At 30.8% G+C, this 19,772-nt stretch overlaps 1 protein-coding gene across 1 annotated transcript in view; it reads left to right on the top strand.

Moving 5' to 3' along the window:
* The window catches only part of Octbeta1R (Octopamine beta1 receptor), a 100,992-nt gene that overhangs the window by 29,871 nt on the left and 51,349 nt on the right, over positions 1–19,772 (top strand). Inside the window, exons 2-3 of the mRNA XM_075288440.1 lie at positions 6,374–6,571; positions 13,140–13,311. Coding sequence (XP_075144555.1) covers positions 6,374–6,571; positions 13,140–13,311 — 370 coding nt within the window. The remainder of the gene's footprint in view (positions 1–6,373; positions 6,572–13,139; positions 13,312–19,772) is intronic.

Here is a 19,772-nt window from a genome sequence, read left to right as displayed (position 1 = left end):
CTGCCTGCAGACAAAAGACGAGTTTGTGCAAAATTTCAGCACGATTGCTTCATTATTGAAGACTGTAGCGTGATTACAACAGACAGACAGGCAGACAGACAGACAGACAGACGGACATCGTTATGTCGTCTTAGAATTTCTCCCTGATCAAGAATATATATACTTTATATAGTCTGAAATAAAAACACATTTTTATACCCACCACCATAGAATGGTGACGGGGGTATAATAAGTTTGTCATTCCGTTTGTAACACATCGAAATATCGATTTCCGACTATATAAAGTATATATATTCTTGATCAGGGAGAAATTCTAAGACGATATAACGATGTCCGTCTGTCCGTCTGTCTGTCTGTCTGTCTGTCTGTCTGTCTGTCTGTCTGTCTGTCTGTTGTAATCACGCTACAGACTTCAATAATGAAGCAATCGTGCTGAAATTTTGCACAAGCTCGTCTTTTGTCTGCAGGCAGGTCAAGTTCGAAGATGGGCTATATCGGTCCAGGTTTTGATATAGTCCCCATATAAACCGACCTCCCGATTTGGGGTCTTGGGCTTATAGAAATCGTATTTTTTATCCAATTTGCCTGAAATTTGAAATCTGGAGGTATTTTATGACCATAAAGAGATGTGCCAAAAATGGTGAGTATCGGTCCACGTTTTGGTATAGCCCCCATATAGACCGATCTCCCGATTTTACTTCTTGGGCTTATAGAAACCGCAGTTTTTATTCAATTTACCTGAAATTGGAAATCTAGAGGTATTGTAGGACCACAAATATGTGTGCCAAAAATTGTGAGTATCGGTCCATATTTTGGTATAGCCCCCATATAGACCGATCTCCCGATTTTACTTCTTGGGCTTATAGAAACCGCAGTTTTTATTCAATTTATCTGAAGTTGGAAATCTAGAGGTATTGTAGAACCACAAATATGTGTGCAAAAAATTGTGAGTATCGGTCCATATTTTGGTATAGCCCCCATATAGACCGATCTCCCGATTTGGGGTCTTGGGCTTATAGAAACTGTAGTTTTTATCCAATTTGTCTGAAATTGGAAATCTAGAGGTATTTTAGGACCATAAAGAGGTGTGCCGAAAATGGTGAGTATCGATCCATATTTTGGTATAGCCCCCATATAGACCGATTCCCCAATTTTACTTCTTGGGCTTCTAGAATCCGAAGTTTTTATCCTATTTGCCTGAAATTGGAAATCTAGAGGTATTTTCGGGTCACAAAGAGGTGTGCCGAAAATGGTGAGTATCGGTCCATATTTTAGTATAGCCCCCATAAGAACGATCTCCCGATTTAACTCCTTGGGTTTCTAGAAACCGTAGTTTTTATCTGATATGCCTGAAATTGTAAATATTCTGGTATTTTAGGCTCACAAAAACGTGTATCGGATTAAGTTTATATCGGTCCATTTGGTAATGCCTCCATATAGACCGACTTCACTTCTTGAGGGTGTAGAAGGCGCACTGATCATGAAAATTGCTTGAAACTCAATGTAAAATTTCCAGATTTTACTTCTACCGATTTAAGATTTCAAATCAAGACGTTATTTTATAATTTTCTTGCACACTTACAAGAGATGTTAATGATTCCTCTAAACATCAAACAAAAATGGTTCTTATAAATCCAGAATGTGATATAGTCCTCATAGGTTAAATCTTTAAATTTATCTTCGGGTTGTGTCCTCAAGTCCTCCTGAAATTTCAAAGGAAACCCTAATATTTGGTTCATGGTGGTGGGTATTTAAGATTCGGCCCGGCCGAACTTACTGCTGTATATACTTGTTTTGTCTAAATTCGTTTTTATTATTCAACATAGTTCCCTTCAAGAGCGATACAACGATTATAACGACCTTCCAATTTTTTGATACCATTTTGGTAGTACTCCTTCGTTTTTGCCTCAAAATAGGCCTCAGTTTCGGCGATCACCTCTTCATTGCAGCCAAATTTTTTCCCTGCGAGCATCCTTTCGAGATCTGAGAACAAGAAAAAGTCGCTGGAGTCCAGATCTGGAGAATACGGTGGGTGGGGAAGCAATTCGAAGTCCAATTCATGAATTTTTGCCATCGTTCTCAATGACTTGTGGCACGGTGAGTTGTCTTGGTGGAACAATACTTTTTTCTTATTCATATGGGGCCGTTTTGCCGCGATTTCGACCTTCAAACGCTCCAATAACGCCATATAAAGGGTGATACGGTCAAAATTTGGTCAATATAAACTTGACATATTTCTTTCAATTTTGCATTTAAAAACCTGAACACCGCTCATTTTGAAGGTGTGTGTGTGTAGAATGTTGCTCCTACTTTGATTTTGGAATTCACTCTTCAGTTGTCAAAATGCCGCCCAAGCAAGAAGAGCAACGTATCAAAATTTTGCTCGCGCATCGCGAAAATCCGAGCTACTCGCACGCAAAGCTGGCAAAATCGCTAAAAGTTGCCAAATCAAACGTTACAAATGTAATTAAAGTGTTTGGGGAACGTTTGTCGACAGCCAGGAGTCTGGATCGGGGGGAAATCGAAAACCGGAAGCCGCTGAGACGACAAAGAGAGTTGCCGGTAGTTTCAAGCGAAACCCTAACCTCTCTCTCTGAGATGCTGCAAATAAGCTGGGTGCATCGTCTACAACCGTGCATCGAGCCAAAAAACGAGCCGGACTATCGACTTTCAAGAAGGTAGTGACTCCAAATCGCGATGATAAACAAAATACGACGGCCAAAGCGAGATCCCGGAGGCTGTACACGACGATGCTGATGAAGTTTGACTGCGTGGTAATGGACGACGAAACCTACGTGAAAGCCGACTACAAGCAGCTTCCGGGGCAGGAGTTTTATACGGCAAAAGGAAGGGAAAAGGTAGCAGATATTTTCAAGCACATAAAACTGTCAAAGTTCGCAAAGAAATATATGGTTTTGCAAGCCATCTGTACCTGTGGCTTGAAAAAGCAGCATTTTCATAGCTTCCGGGACTGTTAACCAAGAAATTTACGTGAAAGAGTGTTTGAATAAACGTCTGCTGCCTTTCCTGAAGAAACACGGTTGTTCCGTACTGTTTTGGCCGGATTTGGCATCTTACCATTACGTAAAAAGGCCATGGAGTGGTACGCCGCCAACAACGTACAGGTGGTTCCCAAGGACAAGAACCCTCCCAACACGCCAGAGCTCCGCCCAATTGAGAAATACTGGGCTATTGTCAAGCGGAACCTAAAGAAGACCAAAAAACTGCTAAGGACGAGCAGCAGTTCAAGGCAAACTGGCTTTCTGAGGCGTAGAAGGTAGACAAGGTGGCTGTACAAAATCTGATGGCAGGTGTCAAGCGTGAGGCCCGGCAATTCGGATTTGGAAAACCGAAAGCCTAACTGAATATTTTTCCTGAATTTTATACTAATTGAACTTAAAAAAGAAATTTAATTTGATTTTTTAAATAAACGATTTCGCCGACTTACACGCGTTTTCCCTTGACCAAATTTTGACCGTATCACCCTTTAATAGTCACTGTTGATGGTTTTTCCCTTCTCAAGATAATCGATAAAAATTATTCCATGCGCATCTCAAAAAACAGAGGCCAGAGGGTCTCTCCACGCTTCGGAGACGGTTCACCGGTCGCTGTCCACTCAGCCGACTGTCGATTGGACTCAGGAGTATAGTGATGGAGCCATGTTTCATCCATTGTCATATATCGACGGAAAAACTCGGGTGTATTACGAGTTAACAGCTGCAAACACCGCTCAGAATCATCAACACGTTGTTGTTTTTGGTCAAATGTGAGCTCGCGCGGCACCCATTTTGCACAGAGCTTCCGCATATCCAAATATTGATGAATGATATGACCAACACGTTCCTTTGATATCTTTAAGGCCTCTGCTCTCTCGATCAACTTCATTTTACGGTCATTCAAAATCATTTTGTGGATTTTTTTGATGTTTTCGTCGGTAACCACATCTTTCGGGCGTCCACTGCGTTCACCGTCCTCCGTGCTCATTTCACCATGCTTGAATTTTGCATACCAATCAATTATTGTTGATTTCCCTGGGGCACAGTCCAGAATACATTTACTTTATGGGTTCTGAGACCAATATTCCGACGTGTTGCAAACGGAATGACAAAATTATATATGACCGAAAGTTGGCAAGGTATCTGAAAAATTCTTTCCACTATTTACTAAATTGTAAACTATTCCATAGGGGGCCTATGTTAGAAAAAAGTATATCTGACCGTATCCTAAATATCCACAACTATGGATAGAAATGTTGCCAAAGCAATAACCTGCGTTCATGATCCGTAAACGTAATGCTTAAGAATTTATAATCGGATATAAAGGATTCAACTATTGTGGCACCCCGTTATTTCAGGCTCACTTAGACTATTTAGTCCTTTGCGTTATCAGAGAGGTGAAACTACTTACTTCTTATCACTAACAAGGGACCTCTTTTTTATAGCCAAGTCCGAACGGCGTCTTAAATTGCAGTGAAACCAATTAGAGAGCTTTGAAATACTCAGAAATGTCACCAGCATTACTGAGAGGGGAAAAATTTTTTGGTGTTAGGTCGATAGTGGGATTGAATCCATAACCCTTTGTATGAAAGGTGGACATGCTAACCATTACACTTGGATGGCTTCCAACAACTTTATGGGTTTAAATGCACCTAGCTTTTCAATTTCTGAAAAAAAAGGGATAAAACTATTTCAATACTTGCACTCATATAGAGGGTGATACGGTCAAAATTTGGTCAATATAAACTTGACGTATTTCTTTGAATTTTGCATTTAAAAAACTTGAACACCCCTCATTTTGAAGGTGTGTGTGTGTGTAGAATATTGCTCCTATTTTGATTTTGGAATTCACTCTTCAGTTGTCAAAATGCCGTCCAAGCAAGAAGAGCAGCGTATCGCACGCAAAGCTGGCAAAATCGCTAAAAGTTGCCAAATCAACCGTTACAAATGTAATTAAAGTGTTTGGGGAACGTTTGTCGACAGCCAGGAAATCTGGATCGGGGGGAAATCGAAAACCGGAAGCCGGTAGTTTCAAGCGAAACCCTAACCTCTCTCTCCGAGATGCCGCAAATAAGCTGGGTGTATCGTCTACAACCGTGCATCGAGCCAAAAAACGAGCCGGACTATCGACTTACAAGAAGGTAGTAACTCCAAATCGCGATGATAAACAAAATACGACGGCCAAAGCGCGATCCCGGAGGCTGTACACGACGATGCTGACGAAGTTCGACTGCGTGGTAATGGACGACGAATACGGCAAAAGGAAGGGGAAAGGTAGCAGATATTTTCAAGCACATAAAACTGTCAAAGTTCGCAAAGAGTGTTTGAATAAACGTTTGCTGCCTTTCCTGAAGAAACGCGGTTGTTCCGTACTGTTTTGGCCGGATTTGGCATCTTGCCATTACGGTAAAAAGCCATGGATTGGTACGCCGCCAACAACGTGCAGGTGGTTCCCAAGGACAAGAACCCTCCCAACATGCCAGAGCTCCGCCCAATTGAGAAATACTGGGCTATTGTCAAGCGGAACCTAAAGAAGACCAAAAAACTGGTAAGGACGAGCAGCAGTTCAAGGCAAACTGGCTTTCTGCGGCGAAGAAGGTGGACAAGGTGGCAATTCGGATTTGGAAAAGCGAAAGCCTAACTGAATATTTTTCCTGAATTTTATACTAATTGAACTTGAAAAGGAAATTTAATTTGATTTTTTAAATAAACGAATTTCAGCGATTTACACGCGTTTTCCCTTGACCAAATTTTGACCGTATCACCCTTTAGCCCAACTTCCAAATTGACATCCTGTTGTTAATAAAACCTAAAAAAATCACCGAAATATTACCAGTTAAAAAGTCAATTGAAGTTGAAAACGTAGTACAATATATTTCGGTTGTACCACCCTACAATTGACAAATAGTTGCAGTGTAACTTTTAAGTTGCTTTATTCCTTTAGTGCATTTAAATTCATTCATTGGCACAAATTGAATAACTCTCGTATTGTACAGTCCTCGTCATCATAGAGATAAATTCACATTGCACCAATAGACTTCAGCACCCATAAAACTGTAGCACACGTCCATACATATATACAAACAAATACACACACATACTCATGTGCACTTACCCTTTACAAATGAGTAATTGCGGTTGCATGCCACATTTGTGGTAAATTGGAACATAACCAATTTGTCACTTGTTCTAGGTTAAATAGTTGCTACTTTATGACCAGTCTCTCGCTCCCTCTCCCTCTTTTTCTCTATCGACCTCTTAGCTTTGTCTTGTTCCTTCTGCGAAAGATGTTTATGGACTAACTGAAATTGCATGTCTTTCCATCGTTTGCTATTTCTCACGTGTTCTTTGCACATTTTACTCTGTTTTCTTTACAGGATTATCACCAATTATTTTGTGGTCTCTTTGGCGGTGGCGGATATGCTGGTGGCTCTGTGTGCCATGACCTTTAATGCTTCCGTAGAAATATCCGGTAAATGGATGTTTGGCTCAATCATGTGTGATATGTGGAACAGTTTCGATGTATATTTCTCGACGGCGAGTATAATGCATTTGTGCTGTATATCTGTAGACAGGTGAGTTGTATGATAAAGACCAAACATTTTTATCTTTCAAGGATTATTGGAGAGAGATACTTTTTAAACACTGAAATTAGGGCCATGGAAATAATTTATTTAATTTATTGAGAAATTCGATTTCATTTACAAAAAAAATTGAAGAAAATTGGCATTGAAGTTACAGTTGATATAGTTGGTAGAATTCTACCAAACATGGTAAATTTTTTATTGTTGGTAGATGGGTAGAATTTTCTATAGAAATAAAATTTTGACAAAATTCTCTATAGAAATAAAATTTTGACAAAATTTTCTATAGAAATAAAATTTTGACAAAATTTTCTACAGAAGTAAAATTTTGACAAAATTTTTATAGAAATGCAATTTTAACAAAATTTTCTATAAAAATAAAATTTTGACAAAATTTTCTATAGAAATGCAATTTTAACAAAATTTTGTATAGAAATAAAATCTTGACAAAATTTTTTATAAAAATAAAATTTTGAAAAAATTTTCTATAGAAATAAAATTTTAACAAAATTTTCTATAGAAATAAAATTTTGGCAAATTTTTCTATAGGAATAAAATGTTGACAAAATTTTCTATAGAAATAAAATTTTCACAAAATTTTCTATAGAAATAAAATTTTTACAAAATTTCTACAGAAATGCAATTTTAACAAACTTTTCTATAGAAATAATATTTTGACAAAATTTTCTATAGAAATAAAATTTTGATAAAATTTTCTATAAAAATAAAATTTTGATAAAATTTTCTATAAAAATAAAATTTTGAAAAAATTTTCTATAGAAATAAAATCTTAACCAAATTTTCTATAGAAATAAAATTTTAACAAAATTTTCTATAAAAATAAAATTTTGACAAAATTTTCTATAGAAATAAAATTCTGACAAAATTTCTACAGAAATGCAATTTTTACAAAATTTTCTATAGAAATAAAATTTTGACAAAATTTTCTATAGAAATAAAATTTTGACAAAATTTTCTATAAAAATAAAATTTTGAAAAAATTTTCTATAGAAATAAAATTTTAACAAAATTTTCTATAGAAATAAAATTTTGGCAAATTTTTCTATAGAAATAAAATTTTGACAAAATTTTCTATAGAAATAAAATTTTGACAAAATTTTCTATAGAAATAAAATTTTGACAAAATTTTCTATAGAAATAAAATTTTAACAAAAATTTCTATAGAAATAAAAATTTGACAAAGTTTTCTATAGAAAACAAATTTTGACAAAATTTCTATAGAAATAAAATTTTGACAAAATTTTCTATAGAAATAAAATTTTGACAAAATTTTCTATAGAAATAAAATTTTGACAAAATTTTCTATAGAAATAAAATTTTGACAAAATTTCTATAGAAATAAAATTTTGACAAAATTTTGTATAGAAATAACATTTTGACAAAATTTTCTATAGAAATAAAATTTTAACAAAAATTTCTATAGAAATAAAATTTTGACAAAGTTTTCTATAGAAAAAAAATTTTGGCATAACTTTCTATAGAAATAAAATTTTGAGAAAATTTTCTATAGAAATAAAATGTTGACAAAATTTTCTATAGAAATATAATTTTGACAAAATTTTCTATAGAAATAAAATTTTGACAAAATTTTCTGAAGAAATAAAATTTGGCAAAATTTTATGAAGAAATAAAATTTGGCAGAATTTTCTATAAAAAAATTTGGCAAAAATTTCTATAGAAACAAAATTTTGACAAAATTTTCTATAGAAATTTTGAAAAAAATTTTCTATAATAATAAAATTTTGTATAGAAATAAAATTTTAACAAAATTTTCTATAGAAATAAAAATTTGATAAAATATTCTATAGAAATGAAATTTTAAAAAAATTTTCTGTAGAAATAAAATGTTGATAAAATTTTCTATGGAAATAAAATTTTGATAAAATTTTCTATGGAAATAAAAATTTTGACAAAATTTTTATAGAAATAAAATGTTGACAAAATATTCTATAGAAATAAAATTTTAACAAAATTTTCTATAGAACTAAAATTTTAACAAAATTTTCTATAGAAATAAAATTTTAACAAAATTTTTTATAGATATAAAATTTTGACAAAATTTTCTATAGAAATAAAATTTTGACAAAATTTTCTATAGAAATAAAATTTTGATAAAATTTTTGATAGAAATAAAATTTTGATAAAATTTTCTATAGAAATAAAATTTTGACAAAATTTTCTATAGAAATAAAATTTTGACAAAATTTTCTATAGAAATAAAATGTTGACAAAATTTTCTATAAAAATAAAATTTTGACAAAATTTTCGACAGAAATAAAATTTTGGCAAAATTTTCCATAGAAATAAAATTTTAAGAAAATTTTCTATAGAAATAAAATGTTGACAAAATTTTCAATAGAAATAAAAATTTGACAAAATTTTCTATAGAAATAAAATTTTAACAAAATTTTCTATAGAAATAAAATTTTGGCAAAATATTTTATAGAAATAAAATTTTGACAAAATTTTTAATAGAAATAAAATTTTAACAAAATTTTCTATAGAAATAAAATTTTAACAAAATTTTCTATACAAATAAAATTTTAACAAAATTTTTTATAGAAATAAAATTTTGACAAAATTTTCTATAGAAATAAAATTTTTGATAGAAATAAAATTTTGATAAAATTTTCTATAGAAATAAAATTTTGACAAAATTTTCTATAGAAATAAAATTTTGACAAAATTTTCTATAGAAATAAAATTTTGACAAAATTTTCTATAGAAATAAAATTTTAACAAAATTTTCCATATAAATAAAATAATAAAATTTTAAGAAAATTTTCTATAGAAATAAAATTTTGACAAAATTTTCAATAGAAATAAAAATTTGGCAAAATTTTCTATAGAAATAAAATTTTAACAAAATTTTCCATATAAATAAAATAATAAAATTTTAAGAAAATTTTCTATAGAAATAAAATTTTGACAAAATTTTCAATAGAAATAAAAATTTGACAAAATTTTCTATAGAAATAAAATTTTAACAATATTTTCTATAGAAATAAAATTTTGACAAAATATTTTATAGAAATAAAATTTTGACAAAATTGTCAATAGAAATAAAATTTTAACAAATTTTTCTATAGAAATAAAATTTTAACAAAATTTTCTATAGAAATAAAATTTTAACAAAATATTTTATAGAAATAAAATTTTGACAAAATTTTCTATAGAAATAAAATTTTTGATAGAAATAAAATTTTGATAAAATTTTCTATAGAAATAAAATTTTGACAAAATTTTCTATAGAAACAAAATTTTGACAAAATTTTCGACAGAAATAAAATTTTGGCAAAATTTTCCATAGAAATAAAATTTTAAGAAAATTTTCTATAGAAATAAAATTTTGACAAAATTTTCAATAGAAATAAAAATTTGACAAAATTTTCTATAGAAATAAAATTTTAACAAAATTTTCCATATAAATAAAATAATGAAATTTTAAGAAAATTTTCTATAGAAATAAAATTTTGACAAAATTTTCAATAGAAATAAAAATTTGACAAAATTTTCTATAGAAATAAAATTTTAACAATATTTTCTATAGAAATAAAATTTTGACAAAATATTTTATAGAAATAAAATTTTGACAAAATTGTCAATAGAAATAAAATTTTAACAAATTTTTCTATAGAAATAAAATTTTAACAAAATTTTCTATAGAAATAAAATTTTAACAAAATTTTTTATAGAAATAAAATTTTGACAAAATTTTCTATAGAAATAAAATTTTTGATAGAAATAAAATTTTGATAAAATTTTCTATAGAAATAAAATTTTGACAAAATTTTCTATAGAAATAAAATTTTGACAAAATTTTCTATAGAAATAAAATTTTGACAAAATTTTCTATAAAAATAAAATTTTGACAAAATTTTCGACAGAAATAAAGTTTTGGCAAAATTTTCCATAGAAATAAAATTTTAAGAAAATTTTCTATAGAAATAAAATTTTGACAAAATTTTCAATAGAAATAAAAATTTGACAAAATTTTCTATAGAAATAAAATTTTAACAAAATTTTCTATAGAAATAAAATTTTGATAAAATTTTTGATAGAAATAAAATTTTGATAAAATTTTCTATAGAAATAAAATTTTGACAAAATTTTCTATAGAAATAACATTTTAACAAAATTTTATATTTAAATAAAATTTAACAACATTTTCTACAGAAATAAAATGTTGACAAAATTTCTATACAAATACAATTTTAACAAATTTTTCTATAGAAATAAAATTTTTGCAAATATTTTTATAGAAATAAATTTTTTGCTGGTGCAAGTTGAAATCGTTAAAACATTTAAAACTCGACACTCATACAATTAAAGCGATATTTATACACCCAACAAATTGTCGCTAATAGGATTATAATAGACAATATTGCAAATATTGAAAAGAAAAATGCTAAAATAAAAAAACAAAACATTTCTTTCGATGAAAAAACATTTTTTCATACTAACCACAGAAATTTGTCAAAAATTTCAAAATAAAATTTTTGAAATTTGGTAGATTTTTGGTAAAATTTAATTCAAATGTTTGTAAATTAGTTTTGACGCGAGTGGCAACCGTGATTTTTGATAGAAATAAAATTTTGATAAAATTTTCTATAGAAATAAAATTTTGACAAAATTTTCTATAGAAATAAAATTTTGACAAAATTTTCTATAGAAATAAAATTTTGACAAAATTTTCTATAAAAATAAAATTTTGACAAAATTTTCGACAGAAATAAAATTTTGGCAAAATTTTCCATAGAAAAAAAATTTTAAGAAAATTTTCTATAGAAATAAAATTTTGACAAAATTTTCAATAGAAATAAAAATTTGACAAAATTTTCTATAGAAATAAAATTTTAACAAAATTTTCTATAGAAATAAAATTTTGATAAAATTTTTGATAGAAATAAAATTTTGATAAAATTTTCTATAGAAATAAAATTTTGACAAAATTTTCTATAGAAATAACATTTTAACAAAATTTTCTATTTAAATAAAATTTTAACAAAATTTTCTACAGAAATAAAATGTTGACAAAATTTCTATACAAATACAATTTTAACAAAATTTTCTATAGAAATAATATTTTTGCAAAAATTTTTATAGAAATAAATTTTTTGCTGGTGCAAGTTGAAATCGTTAAAACATTTAAAACTCGACACTCATACAATTCAAGCGATATTTATACACCCAACAAATTGTCGCTAATAGGATTATAATAGACAATATTGCAAATATTGAAAAGAAAAATGCTAAAATAAAAAAACAAAACATTTCTTTCGAAGAAAAAACATTTTTTCATACTAACCACAGAAATTTGTCAAAAATTTCAAAATAAAATTTTTGAAATTTGGTAGATTTTTGGTAAAATTTAATTCAAATTTTTGTAAATTAGTTTTGACGCGAGTGGCAACCGTGACTGCATGTCCACAAAGATGTGTGCCAAATACGTTTTGTAATGTTTTATATTTTGGTAGAGCTCCCATATAGACCGGTCTCCCGATTCGACTCCTTGAAGTTCCAGAAACCAAAATTTGTATCTGATTTGCTTGAAATTTCAAAACCCGTGGTTTTTTTTTTTCTTTTGTTCCACAGATGGCCCACAGATCATGCCGAATGTTGTGTGCATCATCGGTTCATGTTTTGCAATATTCTCCATATGAATTTCTAGATATCGCAATTTGTATTCGATTTGCATGAAACTCAAATTCAATATTCAGTATTTTAGGTCCACAAATAGCCATGCCAAATATTGTGTGTATAGGTTCAAATTTCGGTATATTCACCATATAGACCAATCTCCCGATTTTACTTCATGAGCTTTTAGAACGCAATTTTTATCCGATTTACATGAAATTCAAAATCTAGAAATATTTTGGGCCCATAAATGGTCGTTCCGAATATGGTGTGTATCGGTCCACAGTTTGGTATTTGACTTCATGAGATTTTATAATTTGCAATTTTTATCAGAACTGTCGGGCTTATTCGATTAATGCGGATAAAAATCTATAGAATTTACATGATATATGTACGCAAGGTGTTCTTCCATCAGATTTTCTTGCGCGTGCAATTCTTAAAAAATAATAAAACTGAACTACAAAGTTGTTAATATTGTGATTATTTGGCCATTCACCCCCCATGTAGATAGTTTCAATTCTTGCGCTCCTATACATCGCAATTTGTATCCAAATTTGTATGAAATTGGAAATCTAGAGATATTTTAGTCCGTAAGGGAATATTTCAAAATTTGGTTATATGGGTAAGTGTTTGATATAGACCTCATATTCCTCTCCAAAAAAGTTGTATTTCAATTACTCTTCTATACCATCTACTATCAAATTATTAAGTCAATATCTTAAAAATCTTAATTTTGATGTAAAATAATTTTTCTATATCCACAGGCTATCAGACTCCAATAAACTTGATTTAAGTTTTCCCTAACTCGCTTTCTTACATTCCATAAAAACACAATTTAATTGTAAAAAATTTTCATTATTCTTTTTACTGTATTTCGTATTTCTTTTTTACATTCTTACAGATATTATGCCATTGTCCAGCCATTGGATTATCCTTTGATTATGACACACAGGCGTGTGTTCATCATGCTTGTGATTGTGTGGCTGGCGCCGGCTTTACTCTCGTTTCTGCCCATTTGTTCTGGTTGGTATACGACCAGTGAAAATTGGCGCTACTTGAAGTCCAATCCTCATGTAAGTAAATCTCACTTTAGTCTCTCTCTCTCACTCTTTCATACTCTTCAAAAAAAACCAACTGCTCTTAAATAGTTTTATGTCACATTAAATGTTGAAAACGTTAGTGTATCGCAAAATGTGAAGAGCAACATGATAGGATGCCCATGAGGCTAACGGAAGTATTTTATTCAGTATGGTCGTTATGCATGAATGACGGTGGTGACGATGGTAATGGCTTCAGCAGCAGTTAACATCATAGTGTAACTTTACATGTAATTACGAAACTAATTTTATCATAACCCAAATTGCAAAGGATTGTACTTGGCGTGCTTGTGCTTGTTTATTTATTTATTTTTTTGCAAAATGTTGGAAGCAGCGGTATGGTATCTTGGGAAAATTTATTCTCGATATAAAATTAAATCAATGATCAGCAATCGTTTAGCACATGTAAACATGAAAAACTCCAAGGTTTCAAATTTATTGCATTATAAAAAAAAAATGTCGCCAAAATATTTTCAATTAAACAGTTGATTGAACTTGAAAACATGTTCAATCAAAAAAAAAATTAATTGAGACAAAATTGCGGTGTCTAGATCCCTAAGAATTCAAATCTGGAGATCCGTCTATATGGGAACTATACCACAATATGGGCCTATTCACAACACATACGGCCTATATTTTTGTGTATCATACATGCCTCAATATTTACAATTTGGGGCAAGTCGCTTAAAAATAACAGTTTCTAGATGACCAAAAAATCAAGTAGGGATATCGGTCTACACAGAAAAATTATAACCAAAATATTTCAAATTAAAAACTTAATTAAAATTGAAAACGTAGTCAATTAAGAAATTAACTGATACAATAACCTTTTTTATCAAACTAAAACTAAGCTCCGCTGAGAAAATTATTCAAATGTTTTAAGTTTACAATTAAAATTTTAATGCAATAAATATTTCGAATTAAACGTATAATTGAAAATGTTGATCGAAAATAATTAAAAAACAAGCATATACAGTAGTAAGTTCGGCCGGGCCGAATCTTAAATACCCACCACCATGAATCAAATATAACTTTTCTTTGAAAATTTCAGGGGGTTTTGATGACAGATATTTTCCCAAGCAGATCAGTTCAACCAGTACGCTTCCCACAGATAAATGTTAAGATTTTACCTATGAAGACTAGATCAGATTCTGAATTTATAAGAACTATTTTTTGTTTGAGTTTTAGATGAACCATAAACATCTCTTGTAAGTGTGCAAGAAAATGATGGAATAAAGCCTTGATTTGAAATCTAAAATCTGTACACTGTTAGAAAAATATGTTTTTCATATGTTCCGATATAAACAAAATGTGTTTCGGGCAAAATTTTTAAATACAATATATTTAAGTGCAAACATGTAATGTTCCTAAACTAACACTTAATATTTGGGACACATATGTTAATATGTTAGAATATATTATGTTTGGGGCATCAATGTTTCATAAAAATAATATGTGTGAATGTAAACATATATAAATTTACAAATTTCGAGTAAACATATATACGTTGTCATATTTTATTCAGAGAGCGACAGAGAGAGAGTATAGAGAAAGAAATAGAGATGGAAACCGGGAGGCTTGACGAAAAATATCAACATAACACAGCGAGAGAATAAAAAGAGAGCAATGTATGTTGTTTTGGAAAACTGTTTCATGATAAGGCCAAAAATTTGATATGCTTAAATCTAAATATTATTTAATTTGAATATTAGAATGAGTATTCGTAGTAAAGAGAATAGACATTCGGAACCAAGAGAATACATTTGAAAAAAAAATAGAATGTGTTTTCGCCTTTAGAGCAGCATTTTATGTATGTGTGGACATGTGTTTTGTTTATCATTTTGGCATTATGGTCACAATTTTTTCCTTGGTTCGTTAAAAGAAATCGGAACGTGCGAGGAGTAAGTCAAAATATTGAGGCAAAGGAAATTAAAAAAACGGTGGAAAATATACAAAAATTACAAAGAAATCTTCATAAAAATAACGAAAGGGCACTATACTCTTTTTAGAGTTGGGACAGTAAAATGAAAAAGGGAGGAAAAAGGGAAAAGTTAAACAGTAAAATATATAAAAACAAAGTTTAGTTCCTCATTATTAATAAGTAGTCCAAGACGAGTTGACGGACACCTTCAAATATTTAAGCGGGCATTAAGTACAAAACACGATCAGTTTTGAATGCATTTAAAATGGTGTTAAATGTTAGTAAAAAACTGTTCACGCCTAAATAAATTTTTGTGTATATATTATAAAATTATTTATGTAAAACATACTCGACTTCTTTTTTCGTTTTTTGTTCAAATAATTCCTTCCAAAATTTTTTTGAATTCCTTCCAAAATTTCAAACTCTTATACCAAAAACAGTTTTTTGTAACAAAATTGCTATTTTTGCAATAAAAAACTATTATTTTATCCAAAAGCTCAGACAATTTCGTTTATATCAAGCACTGTTTCGGACTGTAAATCTTTAATAACCCCCATTTCGAAGTTTCATTATAAAAATAGTATAAATATAAATGTGTAAATTAAAAAAGAAAAATTGGTTCGGTCGGAGCAGGGATTGAACCCACGACCCTTTGTATGCAAGGCAGACATGCTAACCACTGCTCCACGTGGCCAACAAATGTATGTTTCTGTTAAATAGTGTTATGTTTGCATGGGCTCGTGGGCGCTGCAAACTATGCTATATCAATGTAACTTATAACGATAATTGTCTACTGGTGACTGTAACAGCTACGTGGCCCAGTGGATAGTGTGTTGGCTTACAAACTGTATGGTCCTCGGTTCGATTCTCCGTCCAGGCGAAAGGTAAAATTTCAAAAATTTATAAAATTGAATAATTTCTTCAATATTATTTGTTTTACAGAAAAAGATGCCAAGAACTAAAAAATTTCGTGGAAGTGAAAATTATGTGAGGGAATAAGCACAATCTTCTTTGGAGAAAATTCTTCCAAGCATATAATATTTTTGGGCTCAAAATGCTTCCAAACATATAATATGTTCACATAAAACAAATATAGCATTGTTTCGGCAGTGTCCAATAATATATGTGCTTCCTGCAAAATATGTTTGGAACATATGTTAGAGAAGCAATTTTTTTTTCGGCACACCTCTTTATGGTCCTAGAATACCTCTACATTTTCAATTTCAGGCAAATTGGATAAAAACTACGGATTCTAGAATCCCAAGTAGTAAAATCGAGAGATCGATTTATATGGGGGCTATATCAAAACATGGTCCGATAATCAACATTTTCGGCAAATCTCTTTATTTTCTTATAATACCTCTAGATTTCCAATTTCAGGCAAATTGGGTAAAAACTACGGATTCTAGAAGTCCAAGAAGTAAAATCGGGAGATAGGTCTATATGAGGGCCATATCAAAACATGGCCGGTACTCACCATTTTCGACACACGTCTTTATGGTTCCAAAATACCTCTAGATTTTCAATTTCAGGCAAATCGGATAGAAAATACACTTTATAGACGCCCAAGAAGCAAAATCGGGAAATCGGTCCATATGGGGGCTATACCATAGCATAGACCGATACGGACCATTTTCGACACTCCTTTTTATGGTTCCAAAATACCTCTAGATTTTCAATTTCAGGAAAATCGGATAGTAAATACAGTTTCTAGAAGCCCAAGAAACAAAATCGGGAGATCGGTCTATATGGGGGCTATACCAAAACATGGACCGATACGGACAATTTCCGACACACGGTCAAGATGTCAATATGGGGACTATACCAAAACATGGACCGATGGACATTTTCGGCACACCTCTTTATGGTCCTCAAGTACCTCTAGATTTTCAATTTCAGGCAAATTGAATAAAAACTACGGTTTTTATAAGCCCAAGACCCCAAATCGGGAAGTTGGCTTATATGGGGACTATATCAAAATTTGAACCGATATAGCCCATCTTCGAACTTGACCTGCCTGCAGACAAAAGACGAATCTGTGCCAAATTTCAGGACGATAGCATCACTATTGAAGGCTGTAACGTGATTACAACAGACAGACAGACGAACATGCTTATATCGTCTTAGAATTTCTCCCTGATCAAGAATATATATACTTCATATAGTCGGAAATCGATATTTCGATGTGTTACACACGGAATGACAAACTTATTATACCCCCGTCACCATTCTATGGTGATGGGTATAACAAGTAAGTAAAGTCTACAGTCATATGGGGCGGACTATAATATACCCTGCACCACTTTGTAGATCTACTATATTTTCGATACCATCTCAAATCCTTCAAATTTGTTAAGTGATATCTATATAAAGATTTATGTGGGGACATAATGCAAATATTAAAACAGAACCGATTTGGACAAAATATTTTTGACATCTAATATTTAATAAATATTTAAATCTTAAGCCATTATTATGCAATTTCGGAAAAATACGTTTTTGATATATGGATCGATGGATATGTGTTAGGTTAAATTAGGTATAGTGGCAGCCCGATATTTCAGGCTCACTTAGACTATTCAGTCCATTGTAATACCACAGTGGTGTACTTCTCTCTTATCACTGCCCAGCAAAAAAAAAATGGAAGTTCTTCCAAAGGCACAACTTTAAAAGCACTTCCAGAAGATGCACTCCCAATGATGTTCTTTATTTTAACTACCCAGGAAGTTATTTTAATGAAATTTTTTATAACTTGGGTTTTTCATACTTTTAATGGGTAATTTTAACTTTTTTTGTTTCAAATAGGTTAAAAATAGAGTAAAAACTCATAAAATGGTACAAATCATTTAAATTTTGTCGAAAACAAAATGCTAAATCCAATCTGAAAAAATTGTGAATATTTGAGGTCAAACGTTTCCGACAAGCATTAGAATCCATTAAAAATTATAAAAAATTATAAAACAAAATATCACAGAATTTTTTAATTTACATCCAAAATATTGAATTCGGATCACACCTAAAGAAGTGATGCAAATTCAGTGCAACGGCTGTTGAAATGGAGGACTTCCGTCTTATGACAAGCCCATGTTAAATTCATCGCTTCTGCGTCAATTTTGCACCTTTTCCGGATCCAAAAAGAACATTTGCATTACTTTTTTGGCGACGCTTTTTTGCTGGGTGAGTGATACCCAATTCCTTGTTTAGCTCAATGACAAGAGAACTCCCTTTTATAGCCAAGTCGTTTCTCAACGTAATGAAACCACTTAGAGAAGCTTTGAAACGCTCAGATATGTCACCCCCATTACTGGGAGTGTATAATCCACCGCTGAAAAACTTGTTGGTGTTCGATCGAAGCAGGAATTGAACCCACGACATTTTGTATGCAAGGCGGGCATGCTCACCATTACACCAGTGTGGTGTATTAGATGTACAGGAAAATTTGAGTCATTTTTACAAGTTTTCAACTTAGTAGTGGCAATTTTACAAAAAAATGTGTTTTGCAACCAATATCAATTAAACTTTAACCAATTAAAAAATTAATTACCATTATATTTCAAATCAGAATATCGGCTTATATAGGCCGATATTCTGCTCCACATTTCAGATCGATAGTTTCATTATTGTAGGCTTTAGCGTATTTAAAACAGACAGAAGGACATCACCATCCAGATTGGCTGAGATTTAATACTACAAAGTAAAATGCTAATTATACCCACCACCCTAGAATGGTGACGGGGGTATAATAAGTTTGTCATTCCGTTTGTAACACATCGAAATATCGATTTCCGACTATATAAAGTATATATATTCTTGATCAGGGAGAAATTCTAAGACGATATAACGATGTCCGTCTGTCTGTCTGTTGTAATCACGCTACAGTCTTCAATAATGAAGCAATCGTGCTGAAATTTTGCACAAACTCTTTTGGTATAGCCCCCATATAGACCGATCTCCCGATTTTACATCTTGGGTTTATAGAATCCGTAGTTTATATACAATTTAACTGAAATTGGAAATTTATAGGTATTTTAGGACCATAATGAGGTTTGCCACAAATGGTGAGTATCGGTCCATGTTTTGATATAGCCCCCATATAGACCGAACTCAAACAAAAATGGTTCTTATAATTCCAGAATCTGATATAGTCCTCATAGGTGAAATTTTTAAATTTATCTTCGGGAAGTGTCCTCAAGTCCTCAAGACCTCCTGAAATTTCAAAGGAAACCCTAATATTTGGTTCATGGTGGTGGGTATTTAAGATTCGGCCCGACCGAACTTACTGCTGTATATACCTGTTTTTTCATATTTTTGTTTTATTGTTCGAAAGCAAAAAGAAAAAACAAGTATATACGGCCGTAAGTTCGGCCGATAAAATACGTAAGTTCGGCCGATAAAATACGTAACTAATTAAGTTTGACAAAATTTTCTATAGAAATAAAATTTTGACAAAATTTTCTATAGCAATAAAATTTGACAAAATTTTCTGTAGAAACAAAATCTAGACAAAATTTTGTAT

Source organism: Haematobia irritans, chromosome 1 (assembly GCF_050003625.1).
Source record: "Haematobia irritans isolate KBUSLIRL chromosome 1, ASM5000362v1, whole genome shotgun sequence".
Classification (NCBI taxonomy): domain Eukaryota; kingdom Metazoa; phylum Arthropoda; class Insecta; order Diptera; family Muscidae; genus Haematobia; species Haematobia irritans.
Note: the sequence above shows the minus strand (reverse complement) of the source record. Positions and strands in the feature narration are given on the sequence as shown.